A 21,847-nucleotide genomic window follows, 5' to 3' on the forward strand; every position below is an offset into this window, starting at 1 on the left:
CAGCCCGGGACTTCCCTGCCTGCCCTGGGCTCTGGGAAAGACATAAGGTAAACTGAGGCACAGATCTGGCAGTGTGGACCATGAGTGCTGTGCAGGTCTGCAGAGGTGCGAGTCCCAGGCCTCCCTGGCTCTGCCCCCGAGGAGACCGGCTCAGAGGCCCCCATACCCACGAGACCCCAGCACTGTGAGTGGTCTCGCCCACAGGTCCCACTGCTGCTCCGCTGAGCCTCATCTGCTGGGAATGGCCCCGGCTCTCTTGACTGTGGTGCATCCTGGGTCTCCAGGGCTCCTGTCCCTGGTGCACGTGGGGGGGCCGGGGTGCCCCCTGGAATCGCAGGACAAAAACAAAGCAGCTGGTCTGCGTCTCAGGGCACCGAGCCCCTCGGGTGGGGGCTTCCTGTCAACCTCCTCCAGAAATTACATCATCACCCAGGGCTGCTGGTCACAGGCAGGGCTGAGCAGCCCAGAGGCACTTTGGCCCATAAGGCCGCACGTATCAACTCCACAGCACAAATGCCTGCGTCCACCCGAGCTGTACCCAACCCCAGGGCAGGCACAGACACGCCTCGGCCGCCAGGTTTACCAAAATGCCTTTTATTTACACAAAACCTCAGTGTGTCCAGCTGGCCCGGCAGCGGCCATCAAAGGCGGCAATGCTGGGCGAGGGGTGCTGGCTCCGCGGGTGAAATGGGCCATGGGGCACCCGGCCTGCTCTGCCACACCTGCCACCTGGGCTGCAGGGTGAGGTGGCTCCCTCCGCACAGGACCCGGGACGCGCCACGGCACAGGCCTGGCTGCTGCCCCCACATGACCTCGATGAGGTCCCAGCTCCATCTCCACCACCCCAGGGCAGAAAGCAGTGTGCCTCACCTTTGCCAGCCTGGGCCAAAACAGAGGCCCCGCCCCCCTCAGGCCCACCCTCTCCCCGTGGAAAACAGGTGGGTTTTTCCTAACCCAGGAAAATGGAAGATGAGCGCGCTCTATGGCTGTGAGAGTACAAGGAGAGGCAGTGCCCCGGGAGCCACCGCGTGGAGGGCAGGCCAGCCCTGGACACGGCTCCAGGGACAGGAGGGGGGGCCGTGACCACGGGACAGGCCTGGCCACAGCCCCGGGAGTGGGGACTGCCCTGCACACCCAGGTCTAAGAGTCCCTTCCGGCTGACCAGGGCCGGGACTCGGCAGGGCCCCGGCACCAAACAGCCCTGGGGGAGCCTCAGAGTGGGGCAGGGGCGGGCACGCTGGGGAGGGGCAGCTCCAGGGCGGGCGTCTCCACGGCCTGCGCCGGGCTGGGCTTCCGGTGGTCCAGCTGCTCCAGCTTCTCACCAAGCTGAGAGTAAAGCTCCTTCACAGCCTCTCCACTCTGCGGGGAACCACAGCCGTGGAGCAGGCAAGGCGCATGGGCGGGCACGGGGCAGGGGTGGGTGCCCACAGGACCCCGAGGGCAGCGTGGCGAGCACACCCGCGGCTGGGAGCCCCCGGGCACCCACCTGGACCGTAGGCTCCAGGGCCTTCTGCAAGGCTTCCAGCTTCGACGGCGCCACCCTGGGGTGCAGGTGAATGAGGAGCCGCAGCGCGTGCCGCTGCACGTTCTCCTTCCTGGAAGACGCCGCCGGGGTTGGGGCGGGACCAGCCCTTGGACCCTCCCCGCTGTGCCCAGCGAACCCACCTGCAGACCCCACCCCCAGGAGGGGGACGGCAGCCACCCAGGCTGCCGCAGACGGGAGCAGAGCGGCAGAGCGGGCCTACCTGGGCGAGGCGGTGAGGAAGAAGCCGTCGAAGAGGCTGCTGCAAAAGTCCTCCAGGGCAAAGTCATCCGCCAACAGCGCCAGGCTGCCCGTGAGCAGGTGGAGGAAGATGTCGCCGAAGGCCAAGTCGCCGAAGGTCTCTACTGCAGACACGGCAGGCATCAGCCCTGCCCACCCGCCCTGCCCACCCGCCCCAGAGCGGGCACCTTTGTCCTGAGACCTCAGCACCCACTTCCGGGGGTGCTCACATGGGGGTTCTCGGTTGCTCTGAGGTGAGAAGCACAGGGTCCCAGCAGGCGAGGAGGTGGGAGGTGGACAGGGGCAGGGGGAGGAGGCAGAGAAACAAGGTGCTCCTCCATCCCAAAAGGCGCTGCCAGCAGCGGAGCCCGGGAGAGACGCAGCCTAACCGACGAAGGGCCTGGGCCGGCTCCAGAGTCCTCCCAGACCACCAGCTACACGGTGCCACAGAAAGAACCGAGAAAACTTCCACACGCTCCGCTGTAGCCAGACAGCGAAACAACAAAGACGGCAAGCAGGCCCCCGGACGCCTCACCCGCCGTCGCAGCACAGAAGCCACGGAGCGTGGCAGACACTTGCCAAGAGCAAATCGCAGGCCCAACACCACATGCAGCGCCCCCGCAGGGAGGGTGGCCGCCTGCGGACCGATGCCCGTAGAATGATGCCATACAGAGCTGCGGCCAGGTCACACAGAGGTGCTGTATGCAGACAGGCCTAGGTGGCCTTCAGCATCCCGGATGGGGCCTTTCTGAGGACAGACCCAGCTGGCATCACCTGCGTCCAGAGAGTGACCAGAATGTTTCCAGAAGACCCAGGCCCCCAAGGTGCCTGCCTGCCTCACAGGGCCGTGGCCGGGCACATGGTCAGGGGGTCACAGGACACGTGGCAGGCACAGTCACGAGCAGGGGACGCGGCAGCCAGGCCCCATCCGGCAAATCAGTTCCCCTGATTCCTGCAACTCTGGGGAACCCGAAACTGAGACAGGAGAGGAGACACAGGCACGTCCCGACCCTGGCGGGACCCTCCACGCAGCCAGGGCCAGTCAGCAGAGGGGCAGAGTGAACCCAGCTCAGGTGCGACAGTGGTCTGCAGTCTGTGGTCACTTGTTTTTTTTTTTTTCTTGAGGAGTCTCACTCTGTCGCCCAGGCTGGAGTGCAATGGTTCGATCTCAGCTCACTGCAACCTCCACCTCCTGGGTTCAAGCAATTCTCCTGCCTCAGCCTCTCGAGTAGTTGGGATTACAGGCGCCCACCACCACGCCCGGCTAATTTTTGTATTTTTAGTAGAGATGGGGTTTCACCATGTTGGCCAGGCTGGTCTGGAACTCCTGAACTCAGGAGATCCGCCTGCCTCAGCCTCCCAAGGTGCTGGGATTACAAAGCGAGCCTCCGCACCTGGCCAGTGCCTGCTTTTTAAAGACATTTAAAGGCACTCTTCTTTTGAGAATGCATCTTGCTCTGTGGCCCAGGCTGGAGTGCAGTGGGGTAATCTCAGCTCACTGCAACCTCGGCCTCCTGGGTTCCAACGATTCTTCTTCCTCAGACTCCCGAGTAGCTAGGACCACAGGCCCTTGCCACCACGCGCAGCTCATTTCTGTATTTTTAGAAGAGATGGAGTTTCGCCATTTTGGCCAGGCTGGTCTGGAACTCCAGACCCCAGGTAATCTCCCCGCCTCTGCAGAGATGCCTGCGTCTGGAGCCTGCATGCTGTAATGTCTCAGATTTACACCCAGACATCAGCCTGAGGGACAGGTGGCCACACGCGGACCCCCGGGGAGGCTGGAGATGCTGCTGGGTCCTCACTGCACCCAGTCTATATTCTTTCACAAATTCCCACAACAAAATGCTAAAAACTAGGCTGGACACAGTGACTCACGCCTGTAACCCCAGCCCTTTGGGAGGCAGAGGCAGAGGTGGGCAGATCACAAGGTCAAGAGATGGAGACCATCCTGGCCAACACGGTGAAACCACGTCTCTACTAAAAATAAAAATTAGTTGGGCGTGGTGGCACGCGCCTGTAGTCCCAGCTACTTAGGAGGCTGAGGCAGGAGAATCGCTTGATCCCGGGAGGCGGAAGTTGCAGTGAGCTGAGATAGCGCCATTGCACTCCAGCTGGCGACAGAGCGAGACTCCGTCTCAGATAACAACAACAATAAAATAAACAGGAGAGGAGAGAATTCTAAAAATCAACATCCATTCTTACTAGAATGCACTAAAAACCTAAGAACAAGCGTGCTCTCCCCAAACGTGACTGAAAATGCACGTCCCTGCCCGTGGCGCGGCCACGTGCTCCGAGGGAAAAGTCGCACTCCTGGTTCTCAGCCTGTTTCCAGCCACCATCAAATGCGAGAGACGGAAGTGCAGGCCTGAGGAAGGCCTCGCAGGTGACTGTCGTGCAACCTCCGCAGAGTGACTGACACAAACCCGGCAGGGGCCGCCTACTGCACGCCTGGGCTGGGCCACGGCCTCGTGCCCGAGCCACACGCCTGCACGGCACGTGGCCGCACCGAGGACCGGAGGCCGCTGGGACACAGCGCTGTGACTGTGCACCTAAACGGAGAAGGTAGGGTGAAGATACAGGACCGTCAGCTTATGTGACTGCGTGGCTGCGTATGTGGTCCACGGTTGACAGAACGTTATGTGACACGTGACTGTCCTGCAGTGACAGAAAGGCCAAGGCAAACCGAAGTTATTTATAACTGTGTTCCCGGAAGTCCCAAAAATAAACAAGCCGGTTCTGCCAGCGGCCTACAGCACGACGTCCCAACGCCCCCACACGCCTGCCGGAGCCTCGAGAAGGAGCAGCAGTACCGGCCCCTGCGTGGGCCCACGAGGCTTTGTCAGGTCACGTCTGCCTGTGTCGTCTGATGCCACTGTCTGTGGCCACTCACCCCAGCAGCAACGGGAAACTCACACCCAAGCTACCCAAGCTCAGTGAGAGGGTGGCTGGGGCCAGGTTAATACCCACAGGCAGCTTCCCCCACAAAGAAAGCTGGAAAACGCGGCTGGGCACTGTGGCTCACTTTGGGAGGCCGAGGTGGGTGGGTCACAAGGTCAGGAGATCGAGACCAGCCTGGCCAACATGACAAAACCACGTCTCTACTAAAAATACAAAAAATTAACCAGGCGCGGTGGTGTGCGCCCGTAGTCCCAACTACTCAAGAGGCTGAGGCAGGAGAATCGCTCGAACCCGGGAGGCGGAGGTCGCAGTGAGCAGAGATCACACTACTGCACTCCAGCCTGGGCGACAGAGCAAGGCCCCGTCTCAAAAAAAAAGCTGGAAAACACATGTACACACTGCCCTTACACACACGCACCAGCCACGAGAAGCACATTTGACACGAGCGCGGTATGGACGTGGCCCCAGTCACCGCTGAAACCTGATCCCCAAGGCAACACTGCAGAGGTCGTGAGGGCTCCCCCTGCCAAAGGCTTCATGCCGTTACCGCAGGAGTGGGCTCCTGAGAAAAGGGTAAGCTTGGCCCCTTCTGTCTCTGTCTCTCATCTGCCTCTCTCCTCTGTCTCCACGTCTCATCTTTGTCTCTTATCTGTCTCTGCTGTCTCTGTCTCTCATCTGGGTCTGTGTGTCTCTGTCTCTCATATAGGTGTGTGTCTCTGTCTCTCCTCTTTCTGGCTCTGTGTCTGTCTCTGTCTCTCCTCTCCGTGTCTCTCATCTGGGTCTGTGTGTCTCTGTCTCTCCTCTGTGTCCCATCTGGGTCTGTGTGTCTCTGTCTCTCCTCTCTGTGTCTCTCATCTGGGTCTGTGTGTCTCTGTCTCTCCTCTGTCTCTCTCATCTGGGTCTGTGTGTCTCTGTCTCTCCTCTCCATGTCTCTCATCTGGGTCTGTGTGTGTCTGTCTCTCCTCTTTCTGGCTCTGTGTCTGTCTCTGTCTCTCCTCTCCATGTCTCTCATCTGGGTCTGTGTGTCTCTGTCTCTCCTCTGTGTCTCTCATCTGGGTCTGTGTGTCTCTGTCTCTCCTCTGTCTCTCTCATCTGGGTCTGTGTGTCTCTGTCTCTCCTCTGTGTCTCTCATCTGGGTCTGTGTGTCTCTGTCTCTCTGTCTCTCTCATCTGGGTCTGTGTGTCTCTGTCTCTCCTCTGTGTCTCTCATCTGGGTCTGTGTGTCTCTGTCTCTCCTCTCCGTGTCTCTCATCTGGGTCTGTGTGTCTCTGTCTCTCCTCTCTGTCTCTCTCATCTGGCTCTGTGTCTGTCTCTGTGTCTCTCATCTGGGTCTGTGTGTCTCTGTTTCTCCTCTCCGTGTCTCTCATCTGGGTCTGTGTGTCTCTGTCTCTCTCATCTGGGTCTGTGTCTCTGTCTCTCCTCTGTGTCTCTCATCTGGGTCTGTGTGTCTCTGTCTCTCCTCTCCGTGTCTCTCATCTAGGTCTGTGTCTCTGTCTCTCCTCTCTGTCTGGCTCTGCATCTGGCTCAGTCTCCCCTGCCCGTGCTCTCCTGCCTGCCCATCCCATGGGATGATGCAGGAAAAAGCCCCTGCCAGATGCAGACCCTGGACTTCCCAGCCTGCAGAACTGTGAGAAGTCCCTGCTTTTTTTTTCGAGACAGTCTCGCTCTGTCACTCAGGCTGGATGGAGTGCAGTGGTGCGATCTCGGCTCACAGCAACCTCCACCTCCCGGTTCAAGCGATTCTCCTGCCTCAGCCTCCCCAAGTAGCTGCGACTACAGGCACCTGCCACAGTGCCCGGCTAATTTTTGTATTTTTTTTGTACATGAGGTTTCACCATGTTGGCCAGACTGGTCTCCAACTCCTGACCTTGTGATTCGCCTGTGTTGGCCTCCGAAAGTGCCGGGATTTCAGGCCTGAGCCACTGCACCCGGCCATCCCGGCTCTTTCTAAATTGCTCCGTCTGGAGCCTCTGTTAGAGCAGCACAGGTGCACTAAGTCTGCAAACCCCAGACAAGGCCCGAGTCAGCAGGGAAGGGCCCAGGGTCCGTGTCGCAGCCGCAGTGGGGGCCCCACGGCCAGAGTGGCCCCATCTCCCCGACGGGACCTGCAGCCCTGCTCCTGAAGGTGGCCGTTTGGACCCCTCCTCTTCTTCCTAGCTTGCAACAACCCTCCCCCAGGAGGCTCCCAGGGGGAAGAGGGCCTGGGGTGGGGAACTGGGACAGGCGCTCTCCCTCCCTCCCCCCGCTCTATCCTCGGAGCACCGAGGGGCCCCACGCCCCTTGCCAGTCTGGATAAAATAGACTCATCACCTTTTTGTTGGAAAGTACAAAGGTGAACTCCCTCTCCCTTCCCTAGTAAAACGGATTGCAGACAAAAATGTAAGTGAAAACAAGGCCGGGCGCGGACGCTCACGCCTGTAATCCCAGCACGTGGGGAGGCCAAGGCAGGTGGATCACAAGGTCAGGAGTTGGAGACCAGCTTGACCAATATGGTGAAACCCCATCTCTACCGAAAATGCAACAGTTCGCCAGGTGTGGTGGCGGGCACCTGTAATCCCAGCTACTCAGGAGGCTGAGGAACCCGGGAGCCTGACGTTGCAGTGAGCGAAGACTGTGCCACTGCACTCCAGTCTGGGCGAAAGAGCGAGACTCTGCCTCAAAAAAAAAAAGTGAAAACAAAGCTAGCAAAGTCTGAGGTGAGCTGGGGAGACGGCAGCTCCTGGGAGCCTGGGACTGCATCCTGGGTGGGATCACACATGGCAGCTGCCACAGCGAGGGCGTGCCAGGCACCACCAGTCAGCACTCACCAGCCCCGGCAGTCGGCACTCACCCAGCCCCGGCAGTCAGGACTCACCCAGCCCCGGCAGTCGGCACACACCCAGCCCCGGCAGTCAGGACCTCACCCAGCCCCGGCAGTCAGGACCTCACCCAGCCCCGGCAGTCGGCACACACCCAGCCCCGGCAGTCGGCACACACCCAGCCCCGGCAGTCGGCACACACCCAGCCCCGGCAGTCGGCACTCACCCAGCCCCGGCAGCAGGCGGAGGAGCGCGTTCTTGTTCCTCTGCTTGGTGATGTGCAGGACGTAGTACAGCCCGACCTCACAGGCCATGCGCTGCTCCTGCAAAAACCTGCGCCCAAGGCGCCATCAGCCCCGCGTCAGCCCCCACGTCGACCCTCGACCAACCCTGCAGCAGCCCCCGGGGAACAGTGCCACCCCTGCCCCTCGGCCCCCCCAACCCCTCGGCCCTGCAGCCCGTACTTAGTAAAGCTTTCGGGAAGTGTGTTTGGATATGAGACCGGGGCTTTCTCCTCAGCCGGAAGTTTCTGATCCACGTTGAAAGTGTAGTCGTCTACCAGGAAGGACATGAGCATCGGGAGGAACCTGGTGATGAGCTCCACCTCCTAGGAGGAGGGAGGCCATGAGGGGCCTGGGCCCCACACCCCCCACCCCACCTGACACACACCCTGCCCCTGGCCCTCCTGCTTCCCCCACACACCTTACCACCCCAACCCTCCTCTCCAAGTCCCGAGGCCCCTCTTCTCACCTCCCAAGTCCCCCACCCAACGCCATCTCCTCAAACCCCCTTCTGGGCCTGGATCCACAAGGAGCAGCCACCACCCCGTGGCCAGCCGCGGTCAACAAAGACCCCAGAACAGCCCTGGTGGGCATTTTCCCAAAAGGAAGGTTGGCACCTCCAGAAAGGAAGCTTTAGAACCAAAGGGGCCTCCAAAATCACCTTGCTAGTGCCTTCCCTCCACCCCACGTCCAGCCCACAACCTCTCCTGTGTCTCTGCCCCACAGGAGGCTCGTTACCATCTTGGGCTCCTTGAAGACCTGGCTGTCAATCATGTCCCAGGCTCCCTGGCCCAGCGCCAGCAGCCGGAGCAGCAGCAGGAGGTCGGGGCTGTCCTGCAGGGAGCACAGGCTCAGTGCCTCTTCCAGGCGGCCTGTCCTAGGCGCAGAGCTCCTCTGACCCCACTCGCTACCCAGCAGGGTCTCTGGTGCCCATGGCCAGGTCCACAGGACTGTGATCACTGGCCCCACACACGGGGTGAAATCCAGTCTCACGGGGGGAAGCACGGGACTCTACCTGGGCCACCGCAGTCCACATCCCCAACCACCGAGCAGCCGGCACTCGGTGTGGCCGCCAAAGTCCACACCCCCAACCACCCAGGGCAGCCAGCGGGGCGGCCACAGGGCCCGGGGAGCCGCTGGCGAAGCCCAAGCTCACCCTGGGGAGCGTCTCCTGGCCAACCAGCTCCTGCAGGTGCCTGACCGTGCTCAGCGCCAGCGTGTTGATGGCGAAGGGGTCACACAGGATCATGGACAGGTCCCTGGAAGGAGGCCGCCTTGGCATTAACGCAACACCTGGTGCCCCTCCCATCAGCAGCATGGTTCTCAGGAGGGGTGGCCTAGGCTGGGTCCGGGACTGGCGGCGAACACCCACCACATGCTGGGTTTCTTAAAAAAAAGCTTAAGGTGGCCGGGTGCAGTGTCTCACGCCTGCAATCCCAGCACTTTAGGAGGCCAACACGGGCGGATCACGAGGTCAGGAGATTGAGACCATCCCGGCCAACACTGTGGAACCCCATCTCTACTAAAAATACAAAAGCTAGCTGGGCGTGGTGGTTCATGCCTGTAATCCCAGCTACTCGGGAGGCTGAGGCAGGAGAATCGCTTGAACCCGCAGACTGCCAGATCACACCACTACACTCCAGCCTGGTGACAGAGCAAGACTCCATGACCACAAAAACAAAACAAAACAAAAAAAACTTCAGGTTCGCAATTTGTCCTTAATGTACTCAAAGATCTTTCAAATTAAAGAGTTAAAAAAAACAGCCGAGTGCGGTGGCTCACACCTGTAATCCCAGCACTTTGGGAGGCTGAGGCGGGTGGATCACCTGAGGTCAGGAGTTCAAGACCAGCCTGGTCAATATGGCAAAACCCCGTCTCTACTAAAAATACAAAATTAGCCGGGCGTGGTGGCGCATGACTGTAATCCCAGCTACTTAGGAGGCTGAAGCGGGAGAGTCACTTGAACCCGGGAGGCAAAGGTTGTGGTGAGCTGAGATCGCACCACTGCACTCCAGCCTGGGCAACAAGAGTAAAACTCCACCTCAAAAAAAAAAAGAAAAAGAAAAAAAAAAAGGAGTTAAGAAAAAACAAAAAAAAAGGCTGGGTGTGGTGGCTCACGCTTGTAATCCAGCACTTTGAGAGGCTAAGGCCAGGGGACTGCTCAAGCACAGGAGTTCGAGACCAGCCTGGGAAACATGGTGAAACCCCTTCTCTACTAAAGATACAAAAATCAGCCCAGCGCAGTGGTGAGCGCCTGTAATCCCAGCTCTTTGGGACGCTGAGGCAGCAGGATCAATGGCCAGGAGGTTGAGGGAGATCGTTCCACTGCACTCCAGCCCGGGTGACACAGACCTGTCTCAAAAAAGAGACAAAAGTGGCAAAGGCCAGGCCAGTGCTGTCTATGCACCAGCCGGAGGACACTGGAAAGCCAACGCCCCTGGATGCCCCCAGCTCAGAGGTGGGTCCCACAGCGCTGCAGACACCAGAGCCCCCAGCCCCTGGGCCTGGCTCCAGAATGCAAAGTTGAGGAGGGAGACTCTTTGCTAACCAGACACACCCCAACAACCGTGTCCCTCAGCTGTGGGCCAGCAGTGCCCAGCACAGCTCTACTAAAACATCAAGGTCAGGCGTGGTGACTCATGCCTGCAATCCCAGCACTTTGGGAGGCCAAGGCGAGCGGATCACCTGAGGTCAGGAGTTCAAGACCAGCCTAGCCAACATGGCAGAACCCCATCTCTACTAAAAATACAAAAATTAGCTGGGTGTGGTGGCACATGCCTGTAATCCCAACTACTCAGGTGGCTGAGGCAGAATAGCTTGAGCCTGGGAGGTGGAGGTTGCAGTGAGCCGAGATCGTACCACTGCACTCCAGCCTGGGGTACAGAATGAGACCCCGTCTCAGAAAAAGAAAGAACGCAACATCCGGGAATAAGCACCTGCTACTGTCAGGGGAGATCCCATAAGCGCCCAGGCAGGAGCAGAAGGCCTCAGGCTATTTCCATATAAATAACGAAGAAGAAAGTGACTGGAAATACGACTGTAGCTGTTATTAGTTATTCGCATGTGATCTTAGTTATTCATAGGTGATCTTAATTCTCTTACTAACGCCTCTCAGGTCGGAAGTGTGAACCTGGGGTAACAGCTCCCGTGGGAAGGGAAAACCCTATTCCTGGAGCACTCAGTACCGGGCCAACAAGTGGCCCTAAGGCGAGATGCTCTAAGCCCTCTGTCACGCCCGCACAAGGGCTGCTGGAGGGCACCTTGGCTGTGCGGCAGCGCCAGCGCCGGGAACGCGCCTGCTGTTCAGCTAGCTAGGGGAGGAGACGTCCAAGATGGCTGAGACGTCTCCTTCCCCAGAGAAGTTAGAAAACTCCGCTCCTCCAAGCTCTTGGGGTAAGGCCTCACGGCTGTCAGGGACACCCACAGACATCCGGGGGTCAACTGTCTCCATGTGAGGCTGTGCTTCAGTGGTCACGCTCCATGTCCACCCTCAGCTCTGCTGCACCTGGCTCCTTTTGTCTTAGAAAAGATAATCCGTCATAGTAATATAAATCTTAATGCTGTAGTTCTTTCTTGATGAGTATGAAAAAGTGCTGATGCTGTATGCTCCTCACCTCTCCTCGGGTGTCAGAAATTCCTGAGCCCCCACCTGCATGATCCGTGATGTACCTGACCCTGTCACTGCCACGCCCTGTCTACCCTGCCCCCAGATCTGCAACTCAATGAAAGTGAGAGCATTCCGGCATCGGGGCCACCGCTGGTCCCGCGATCTGGGTAGCGGTGGACCCCGGGCCCAGACTCTCTCTTCTCTATCTCCGTGTCTCATGTCTTCTATTTCTACATTGCTCGTCTCCGCACCAGCCGGGAGGGGCTCACAGAACCCTGCAGGGCCGGACCCTATATGCTGCCCACAGCAAAACACAGCAAGCACAGACCGGACGTGCACAGGCACTGAGGGCGGAAGGCCTCGAGGAGCTGACCTCACCCCAGCACCTGCTCCTGGCCCTTCTTGACTCCATCGAGAAACCCCTGCAGCTCCCGAGCCCTCTTGCTGTCCACGAACCGCTCTCGGATGCAAGCATCCAGGCACCAGGTGAACTGCAAGGAGAAAGCACAGTTGGAACCCAGCCCAACCTCCCAGGACAACCAGAGACCCCAGCCCCAAACACAGCCCCGGCCCTGGCCTCTGGCCCAATCACAGCCGCCGTGAGGGGCAGCACCGGGCACCAGTTTGCAGCACTCCCCACACGTCACGGCAGAAGCAGCAGGGACAGGACAGCAGTGGAGAGGGTGATGTTTCTTTCCAAAAAGGGAAGCCCTCATGGCACCCTGGGGTGGCCACTGCAGCACTCCTAGCGATAGAGGCCTCAGAGGGTGACACCAGAGTCCCGGGAAGATGGTCCCGGGGTTGCAGGTTCCCGTGGGAAGGGAAAACCCTATTCCTGGAGCACTCGGTACCAGGCCAACAAGTGGCCTCCAGGGTTCTGGGGAAGTGGAGAGCCACAGACCAGGTGGAAAGATGGTAAGAAGCTGGGGCAATGGTCAGAGTCCAGCCTGTGGGTCCTACGGCCCTCGGGAAGAGAAAGGGCTGGATGGGGCAAGGGAGTTCCCGGGAACAACCAGGTCGCTGGCTCAGATGCAGGGGACTAGCCTCCTCCCTGTCGTCAGGGTCTGCAGAGGTGCCGAGGGGACAGCACACAGCAGGACAGAAAGACAGAGCCCAGGAAACAGGCTTGGGAGAGGAGGGCACCCAGGTGGTCCCCGGAACAGCCAAACCCAAGGGGAGGAAGAGCCAGGAGGGCCTGGGTAGGGAGGGAGGCAGGGCGGAGCTACCTTGTGGCACGGGTCCACGGTGCAGATCTCACCCACGTCCAGGTCGTGCAGGGACATGAGCAGCTCGGCCCGCAGCGTGCAGTAGTGCACGTTGCGCGTGCGCAGGAAGAGCGTGCGCAGAAACTGCAGCACCATGTCGTACAGCTTCACGTTCTTCCCCACCATCTGCGTCAGCCGCTGCACCACCTGCGGCGAGGGCCACCCGTCAGGCCCCGGGACCCTCCCGGGCTCCGCCAGAGCCAGGACGCGTGGACGTCACACCCAGGGGTGGCGCGGCCCTCTCTCTGGACCTCTGTCTTTCCTACTTCTAGGCAGAAAATGTTCCCTCCTCTCTGATTAAATATTGGCACCGTCTGATGGTAGCAGGTTCTGTTATCTTTATTACTTTTTTTTTAAACAAGGCCTTGCTCTGTTGCCCAGGCTGGAGTGCAGTGGTGCAATCGTGGCTCACCACAGCCTTGATCTCCTGGGCTCAAGTGATCCTCCTGCTTCAGCCTCCCGAGTAGCTGGGAACTACAGCTGCATGTCGCCATGCCCAACCAATTTTTTTTTTTTTTTTTGACGGGAGTTTCGCTCTTGTTACCCAGGCTGGATTGCAATGGCGCGATCTCGGCTCACCGCAACCTCCGCCTCCTGGGTTCAGGCAATTCTCCTGCCTCAGCCTCCTGAGTAGCTGGGATTACAGGCACGTGCCACCATGCCCAGCTAATTTTTTGTATTTTTAGTAGAGGCGGGGTTTCCCCATGTTGGCCAGGCTGGTCTAGAACTCCTGACCTCAGGCGATCAACCTGTCTCAGCCTCCCAAAGTGCTGGGATTACAGGCGTGAACCACCGCGCCCAGCCCAATTTTTTTTTTTTTTTTTTTTTTTTGAGATGAAATCTCACTCTGTCACAGGCTGGAGTGCAGTGGCGCAATCTCAGCTCACTGCAACTCCACCTCCTGGGTTCAAGCTATTCTCCCACCTCAGTCTCCGAGTAGCTGGGATTACAGGTATGCGCCACCACGCCTGGCTAACTTCTATATTAGTACAGATGAGGTTTCACCATGTTGGCCGGGATGGTCTTGATCTCTTGATCTCGTGATCTGCCCGCCTCAGCCACCCAAAGTGCTGGGATTACGGTCATGAGCCACGGTGCCTGGCCTTTTTTTTTTTTTGTAATGTAACTTTTTAAAAGAGAATCGGGCTGGGCATGGTGACTCACGCCTGTAATCCCAGCACTTTGGGAGGCTGAGACAGGTTGATCGCCTGAGGTCAGGAGTTCCAGACCAGCCTGGCCAACATGGGGAAATCCCGTCTCTACTAAAAATACAAAAATTAGCTGGGTGTGGTGGCACGTGCCTGTAATCCCAGCTACTCGGGAGGTTGAGGCAGGAGAATCGCTTGAACCCGGCAGACGAAGTTTGCTGTGAGCCGAGATCTTGCCACTCCACTCCAGCCTGAGCAACAGGAGGAGACTTCGCAACGAAGAAATAAAATAAATATAAAAGAGAATCAACATACAACTAAGCGGGCCAGGCAAGTCCCCCAGACAGAAATCAGCACAGGCAGCACCAGGGCAGCAGAAGAGACGGATGAAGAAGGGCCTGGGGATGCAGGGCACCCCCGTTCGCAGAGGGCCCGAGGGCTCTAACGGAATGGAACAAGGCGGCGGCCCACGGAGGACTCAACTGGGAATAAACAAACAGGGAAGGGAGGAGAGAGGTGGCACGAGCCAGCCACAACAAGCCTGCTGCCGCCTGCGCACGTGGTCAGGAACCACGGCCCGAATGGAGCCACAGCCACGTGTTCGGCATCTGAAGTGCAGTTCAGATGGGCTCTAAGCATGAAAGACGCCAGGTTTCAAATCTTAGTGATCCTCCTGCAAAAGGCATTATAGCTCATTAATTTTTTTTTCTTTTTGAGACAGGGTCTCTCACTGTTGCCCAGGCTGGAGTGCAGTGGCTGAATCATAGCTCAGTGCGGCCTCAACCTTCCGGGCCCAAGCAATCCTCCTGCCTCAGCCTCCTGAATAGTTGGGACAACAGGTGTGCACCACCATCCTTGGCTAATTTGTTTTTTCTTCTAGAGACGAGATCTCCCTACGTTGCACAGGTTGGTCTTAAACTACCAGGCTCAAGCCATTCTTTCACCTCAGCCTCCCAAGGTACTAGGAGCACAGGCATGAGCCACAGTACCCAGCCCAATCTTTCACATTAAGTGCTGAAAGATAATACTTTGGATATACTGGGCCAATGTCAACATTAATGAAATTGATCTTTTTTTTTTTTTCTTAATGTGGATACTGAAAACTCTTACCTTCTAGTTCACTTTATCTTTCTACCAAACAGCTAGTTTAAAGTTGGTTAGGGCTGGGTGCGGCGGCTCACCCGGGTAATCCCAGCACTTTGGGAGGCCAAGGTGGGTGGATCACCTGAGGTCAGGAGTTCGAGACCAGCCTGGTCAACATGGTGAAACCCAGTCACTACTAAATGTAAGAAAAATACAAAAATTAGCCAGGCATGGTGGCACATGCCTATAGTCTCAGCTACTCAAGAGGCTGAGGCAGAAGAATTGCTTGAATCCAGGAGGCAGAGTTGCAGTGAACCGTGATTGAGCCACTGCACTCCAGCATGGGCAACAGGAGTCCGTCGCAAAAAAAAAAAAAAAGGTTAATTACAAAAATCTCACAACCAGTTGCAGTCGCTCATACCTATAATCTCAGCACTTCTGGAGGCCAAGGCAGGCAGATTACTTGAGCCCAGGAGTTCGAGACCGGCCTAGGCAACACAGTGAAACCCCATCTCTACAAAAAATACACAAATTAACCAGGCATGGTGAGGCACACCTGTGGTTCCAGCTGCTTACGAGACTGAGGTTGGAGGATTGCTTGAGCCCAGGAGGTGGAGGCTGCAGTGAGCCTTGATCACACCACTGTACTCCAACCTGGGTGACAGAGTGAGACCCTGTCTGAAAAACAAAAAACAAAAAACAAAAAAAGAAATCTCAGCTGGGCATGGTGCCTCATGTCTGTAATCCCAGCACCTTAGGAGACTGACAAAGGAGGACTGCTTCAGTCCAGGAGTTCAGGACCAAACTATGTAACACAGTCAGACCTCGTCTCTACAAAAATAAATATTTCATTAGTCCAACTGTGGTGGCACATGCCTGTGGTCCTAGCTACTCAGGAGCCTGAGGTGGGAAGCTGGCTTTAGCTCAGGAGGTCAAGGCTGCAGTGGGCTGTGATGACGCCACTGGACTCCAGCCTGGGCAACAGAGTGAGACCTTGTCTCTTAACAAAAATAGAAAAAAAAAAAAGTCCTGCAAGTAGCTTATGCCCATAATCCCTGCACTTTGGGAGGATGAGGCAAGCAGATAGATCACTTGAGCTCAGGAGTTTGAGACCAGCCTGACCAATATAACACTAAAGACATAAAAACTGGCTGGCATGATGGCACACACCTATAATCCCAGCTACTGGGGTGGCTGAGGCAGGAGAATACCTTGAACCTGGGAGGCAGAGGTTGCAGTGAGCCGAGATCACACCACTGCACTTCAGCCTGGGCAACAAGAGCGAAACTCTGGCCAAAAAACAAAACAAAACCTCCAGAAAATGTGAGTTTAGAATAATGCCGACGTTATTAACAGGCAGAACCTTGGATCTGCTGTCCTCTGAAGAACGAAAAACAAGTAACTCAACTGCAACCATCTCAACAAATAACTGAAACACCTGAAAGGTGAGGAAGCAAACAGAAGCAGCTTTTTAGAAGTAGGGGAGGGTGCTGCAACTTCCCATTATGGGCCTTTCCGCAGAATTTAATGTTGTCCACATATGGCTTTGATCAAAAGTAAAATATATACAAACAGAAAAACGACCAACCTTCCTTCTAGCACAAGTCCCCGCCCTGCCACCCGCCAGGAGCAGAACCAGCCTGCCATTCACAAGGCAGCAAACAGTCGATCCCCAGGGAGCTGAAGGGGCTGGCCACGGCGCCCCCAAGAGGTGCCCCACCCTGCACGCGGCCTGTCCCCTCACCTCGCCCTGGCGCCTGGTCTTGGGGGAAGGACTGAAGAAGTTGTGCAGGACGGAGAGCTCCGTGCTGAAGAGCGCGCTCTCCTTCTCCAGGATGTACTGCTTCAGCAGCGGGGAGACCTCGTCCCCGAAGAGGGCCTGGTTGTCCTGCCAGATCTGCCGCCTCACCTCCACGGCGCAGGCTCGGTACAGCTCCTTGTCAGCCATTACGAGCTTCAGCTTCTTCTCAGGAACCTACGCGGCACCATAGGCTGCCCGTGAGCGGCACCTGTGTCCCCGGGTCTCCCCGCGAGACAAGCCAAGAGGCCTCAGCCCCCCCAGAGACCACTTCAAGTCACGCCCCACCCCACAGGTGCATGACTGGGCCCCCCGGTCCCAGCAGGTTCAGGCAGACGTGCTAAATACCAACAGCTCTTTCCCAGAAGGGGCCCCACACCCCAACTCCAGTGCCAAGCTTCAGTGTCCACGCGGCTCACGTGGAGAGGCCGGCACAGGAGCCGGCGTGGACAGCACTCAGGCAGGCGGCTCACTGGAACCTCCGTTAGCCAAGGCCGTGAGCCAGCAGGGTTTTAGGGTCAGGGTCAGGGCTCTACCTTGGGCAGGTGCTTCATGACACACATCACCACGGGCTGCAGGGACGGCATCTTGACCAGAGAAAAGCTCTTCTCCAGAAGGTCTTCCAGCTTCTTGTACCTGCAACGACTCACACGATTGATGGCGTGGCAATGGGCCGATCAGAGCAGCTGTCTGCATGCCCCAGACAGACAACGGCTGTCAGGTCAAGTCTCCACGCGCAGGACACGAGGGGCAAGAGGCCATTCAGACACAGGCCCGCCGCCTCCGGGAGCAAGGCTGCGCGGCCAGGAGGACGGTCAACGCCCGAGTCATCCCCGGCTGGGCCGGCCGCACCCACCTTTCCTCGGCCTTCCCCTCCGAGGCGATGGCCGACACCCGCTCCAGCAGCTTGTCCCGCAGCTCATCGAACACCGACTGGTGGAACTCCAGCCGCGGCGTCCCGTGGAGGTCCAAGAAGGGGAGGGCGGACTGGAGAGAGGGCAGCAGCACGCCGTTCTCTGTCTGAGGAAGCAAAAGGTCAGCGCCGCCCGGTGCGCCCGGGCCCCCCGATGTCCCGCGAGCACCGGCAGGCACGAAGCCCGGGGTTCCCGGCCGTGCGGGCGCAGCCGCAGCCGTCCCGCAAAGCGGCGCCAGCTGGGGACTCCACCCCCGGAACGGGACTCAGCCACCGGAAGAAGGCCGGGAACTTCCGGCGCCTCCGCCAGGCCCGACTCCCGCGCGGGCGGCCGGGCTCCCCACGCCCCAGGGCCCGCCCCACCTGGAACTGCTCGATGGCCTTGAGCGGCTCCGTGCAGTTGGTCAGGGTCTCCTTCAGGTCCTCGCCGTTGGCCACGCCCAGGTCCTGCAGCCCCGCGAACATGGCCGAGGCCCCGGCCGCCGCTCGGCTCGGCGCCCCATCCCCAGCCCGCTCCCCCGGCGCCGCCGCCGCGGGCGCCCCAGAAGCCCGCTCCGCCGGGCCTCGGGGGCCACCCGAGCCCCGCTCCCCCGCGCCCTCCAGCTCGGCCAGGTCCCGCCCGCCGCGCGGCTCCGCGCGCGTCCCACAGCCACCCACTTCCGCTCCGCACCGCACCGCCCGGGTCCGCCAGCCAGCCGGCCCCCGGGAAACACCGCCGCTGCCGCGCGCAGGTTCCTGGGAGCGGCGCCCGCCCGTCGCGCGACAGGCCCCGCCCAGCCAGCCCAGCGCGCATGCGCCCTCCGCTCCCGCGGGCGGCGTGGGTGGGAGCGGGCGGGTGCAGGGTCGGCCCGCGGAGGGCCGGGCGCCGTTTCAGCCGAGTGGATTTCGTGCACATGAGGGTGGAAAACGCTCTTACGGATCTCGCGGCAGCCTCGCGACGCGGGACGTGTTGCCCGCGCTGGTGCGGGACTCGGGTGCGGCCTCCTCGGCGTAAAACCGGCACGAAGCCGCCACCCCAGCGCTGCGGCGAAGGCCTGAGCTGAGCGCCTTCGGGGGGCGCGCGAACGGCGGCCGCCCTCCCCGGCCACGGAGGCCCCGGCGCCGCCAGCCCCACTCTCCGTGAGGGAGAGTGCAGGTCCCGCAGGGCTCTTCTTATCCCGGGCGGGCTCCCCGCGCCTCCCCGCCGCCCTCCCGCAGGCTCCGCCGCGCCAGGCCCCACACCCTCGCTCCTTTCGCTCTGCGCTGCTGAGGTTTTCTCTAGAAATTTCTTTCCTGCTGCCCAGCAAACTCTTGCTCTTCCTTGAAGGCTCCCTTTTCCACCACCTCCTCCAGGAAGCCCTCCCTCCTTAGCCCAGCTCCATCCTTCCTGCCGCTCCGGCTTCCAGCTTTGGGTCTCAGGGGTGCCCGGGGTGCCCCAGCCTTGGGCAGAGCTCCTGTTGCCGCGGCCAGGCAACCACAGCTCCATTGCCTCGGGCCGAGTTGATCGGCCCAGGGCCCAGGGCTTTCATTAGAGCCCTAGCTGGCTCGGTGGCAGAGGAGGACGAGGGGCACAGCACGCACAGTCTAGGCTTGGGGTCCTCTCTGCGACAAGGGATGGAGCTGACGCCACAGGAGCAGCTGCCCGGAGACTTTTTGAAGGGGTTGATCTCTGGGCCTGGTCTGGGCCCGGGGTCTGGGAGGTACAGGGGCGACACGAGCTGCAGGTAAGCCCCCTGCAAGGTGGCAGCCTTGGGACCCGACCCCGGGTACGAGGGCAGGCCCGGCAGAGCTACAGGCAGGGGGCCCAGCAGGTAAAGGCCCAGAGTCCGCGGCTGTGGCTTAGCTTACAGGGCCCTGGGCCAGTTTCCACAGGTGACTCACGCCAGCTGAAGGCCTAGGGGAAATCCTGAGGGCTGGTCAGGCCACCCCATCTGCTGGTGGCTCAGTTCCCTGGCTCAGCAAGCGGCTGACCCTCAGGTGGACAGCAGCTGGACCAGGCCCCTGAATGGCACGGCCGGGTTGGGGTGTCCCACAGCCTCCCATCTCACTCCAGGCTAGAGCTCAGTGGCACGCTGCCATCTAGAGAACACCCTTCAGGTCAGCCCAATGGAGACTCCTCAACAGGGAAAGCCGGAAATGACCCAGTGGCAGCCATAGCTCTAGGACTGCCCCCGGGTGAAGGACAGACAGATGCACACTGGAGCATGGGAGAACCCACAGCATGTCTGTATAGCAGGGCTTGGGCAGATGGGGGCTCCAGGCTGGGCTGGCCTTGTCCACAGTCCGTAGAAGGGTTGGCCAGCCAGGAGGGTGCACCAGGGCCGCCCAGAGGGTGAGAGGGTGAGAGGCCAGGCTGGGGCGCCCAGCCCCGGGGAGGCCTGGGGAAGCCCCAGAAGAGGCCAGGGTTCCACTCGTTGGCCGGGCCAAGCTGGCTTTGCCCAGCGGGCTCTAGAGCGTGCAGAAGGGGCCGGTGTCGTGTCGCTTGGGTCTGCGCACGCCCTGGATGACCACGCCAGGTGCCGAGGGGAAGCGAGAGTTGTAGCAGTCCTCCACGTGGTAGGCAGCTGGGCTGGGGGTTTGGGCTGGGGAGAGAGAGAGAGACAGAGAAGACTCAGCCCCACCCGGGTGGCAGCCCCCACTCAACACCTGGCTCCCATTCTCCGCCCCAGCCCCACCATGCTCACTCATGGCCCAGCCCTCGCCCTCCCCTCTCCAGGCCTCCTTACAGCCACTGAGCCAGGCAGGGAACGCCGGGGAGCGGCTCATAGAGAAGGCTGGCGGGCATGGACTCCGCAGGCGGCTCCCGGGAAGAATGTTGTAGGTGTTGGGGCCAGGGTGCCTCTTGCCAGGTGCCTGCAAAGAGGCCTGGAGCAGGCACTGGGGCTGCGCCCGGAGACCCAACCCCCTGGCCCGAGGCAGCCCGGGACGGGTGTGGCCCTCAGGTGTCTTGGTGGCAGGGTGGTGGCCCCTGAAGCTGAAGGCGGGGAAGGCGGGCCGGCTGAGCTGCTGGTAGTCGGCTGGCAAGGGCCACTGCGAGGCAGCAGGAGACCGTTTCTGCAGGTCAGGGAGCCCCCCGGACCCTCAGCAAGCCCCCCTTTGGTCCCGATGGAAGCCCCAGCCCCCACCTCACTGGACTCCCTGCCCCCTTCCTGCCCAGCCCCCACCTTTTGCTGTTGGTTGAAGTCGGCCTTCTGTGTGAAGGGGCTTTCAGTCTGGAACCACACCGTATGCCATGCCCTGCGCCCACCGACCTCTGCAGTGGGGTGGAAGGGGCTCAGGCCGTGGAGGTTCCAGTGCAGAGGCTGAGGCCCCCATTCCCAGGCTGGGGACACACACCTCGGCCCTGGTGTTTGCGGCCAATGCTGTAGTGGGGGTGTGGGGAGGACTCTCGCACAGACGGGCTCGGCAGCTGGTACCTGGCGGGGCTGGGGACGTCCAGGTCAGCCGTGATCGGGGGGCGTTGCTCCAGCACTGGCCGCGGGAAGCAAGCTCTGGGCCTGGGATGGTTCCAGCAGGCTCTTCCCGCAGCCCCCCAAAGACCAGCCTGGGGTGGGGGTGGGGCGGCCAGGACCCTCACTCACGCAGCTCCCTCAGGGTCTGGGTGCAGCTAGGCAGGGACTTCTCTGGGGCGCCCATCTGTAACCTGAGGCCAGCTGGGCACTCCTTTATCCTTGGGGCCCGTGTCTCATCCCAGGCCAGGTCTGGCTCCAGGCCCAGCAGTAGCACGGATGCCTTGGGCCTGCACCAGAGACCCCCAGCCACTGTCCCTCAGCCCCCTGTCACTCCCAGCCCCCTGCCCCTCAGCCTGCACCCCCCACCACACTGTCCCTGAGACCTCCGCCACTCCCAGCAGGTTTGCCCCGCCCCCAAGTTACTGGATGGGCTCTGGCGGCATCGGCCTCCGGGGCCCATGGGTCCAGTGTTTGCCTCCATTGATGTAAAAATTTGCCAGGAATTTCACAGCCTTCTGGTCAAAATTCATCATCAGCGTCTCCTGGCTGTCTTCCCTGACGGCATCTCGGGGCTCTGTGACCTCACTGGTAGGCCCCTCTGTTGCCGGGGTTTCTGGGAAAGACTCACTGTCCGGCCCTAGAGGGGCTGCCCCAGCGTCCCCGCCCCCGTGGGCCCCTCCCCCGCCAGCTAGATGGTCACTGGTTCCGCCTGGGCCAGGATCTCCAGCCTGCTCAGGTGACTCCTGGCCCAGCCCTCTCTACTCCAGTCCCTGCTAACTTTTCCAACTCCCTCTCCTCTCCTGCACCCTGGGGTCTCCTGGAAGGCTGGGTCCACTCTCGAGGGGCTTTTGGGAGGACTGAGGC

The 21,847-nt window shown here is 60.1% G+C and overlaps 2 protein-coding genes across 2 annotated transcripts; both read right to left on the reverse strand.

Moving 5' to 3' along the window:
* Window positions 1-573: 573 nt before the first annotated feature.
* NELFB (negative elongation factor complex member B) lies at window positions 574-18,035 on the reverse strand. The gene is made up of 13 exons (XM_064366058.1): window positions 17,916-18,035; window positions 17,496-17,659; window positions 17,176-17,275; window positions 16,586-16,816; window positions 12,572-12,757; window positions 11,724-11,836; window positions 8,895-8,997; window positions 8,477-8,572; window positions 7,922-8,064; window positions 7,684-7,790; window positions 1,746-1,887; window positions 1,487-1,595; window positions 574-1,359 (listed from the first exon to the last, which is right to left on the reverse strand). The coding sequence occupies exons 1-13, from the start codon at window positions 18,015-18,017 to the stop codon at window positions 1,213-1,215; spliced, it is 1,743 nt and encodes a 580-aa protein (XP_064222128.1). The 5' UTR covers window positions 18,018-18,035; the 3' UTR covers window positions 574-1,212.
* Window positions 18,036-19,737: 1,702 nt separating this feature from the next.
* Window positions 19,738-21,517, reverse strand: STPG3 (sperm-tail PG-rich repeat containing 3). The gene is made up of 6 exons (XM_012445138.2): window positions 21,407-21,517; window positions 21,113-21,270; window positions 20,868-21,002; window positions 20,696-20,784; window positions 20,258-20,561; window positions 19,738-20,113 (listed from the first exon to the last, which is right to left on the reverse strand). Exons 1-6 carry the CDS (start codon window positions 21,514-21,516, stop codon window positions 19,980-19,982), a joined length of 930 nt encoding a protein of 309 aa, XP_012300561.2. The 5' UTR covers window position 21,517; the 3' UTR covers window positions 19,738-19,979.
* Between the last annotated feature and the right edge of the window lie 330 nt (window positions 21,518-21,847).

The sequence above is a fragment of the Aotus nancymaae genome, unplaced genomic scaffold (assembly GCF_030222135.1).
Source record: "Aotus nancymaae isolate 86718 unplaced genomic scaffold, 86718_ANA_hifiasm-v0.15.2.pri h1tg000063l, whole genome shotgun sequence".
NCBI lineage: Eukaryota > Metazoa > Chordata > Mammalia > Primates > Aotidae > Aotus > Aotus nancymaae.

Coding starts and splice junctions, on each gene's coding strand:
- NELFB (XM_064366058.1), bottom strand. CDS start 18,017: ATGTTCGCGGGGCTGCAGGACCTGGGCGTGGCCAACGGCGAGGACCTG. Junction 16,817..17,175: donor TCATGAAGCACCTGCCCAAG/GTAGAGCCCTGA, acceptor GGTGCCGCGTAG/GTTCCTGAGAAGAAGCTGAA. Junction 7,791..7,921: donor CTTCCCGAAAGCTTTACTAA/GTACGGGCTGCA, acceptor CCTTGGGCGCAG/GTTTTTGCAGGAGCAGCGCA.
- STPG3 (XM_012445138.2), bottom strand. CDS start 21,516: ATGATGAATTTTGACCAGAAGGCTGTGAAATTCCTGGCAAATTTTTAC. Junction 21,271..21,406: donor ATGCCGCCAGAGCCCATCCA/GTAACTTGGGGG, acceptor TCTCTGGTGCAG/GCCCAAGGCATCCGTGCTAC. Junction 21,003..21,112: donor CCAGACCCTGAGGGAGCTGC/GTGAGTGAGGGT, acceptor TCCCGCGGCCAG/TGCTGGAGCAACGCCCCCCG.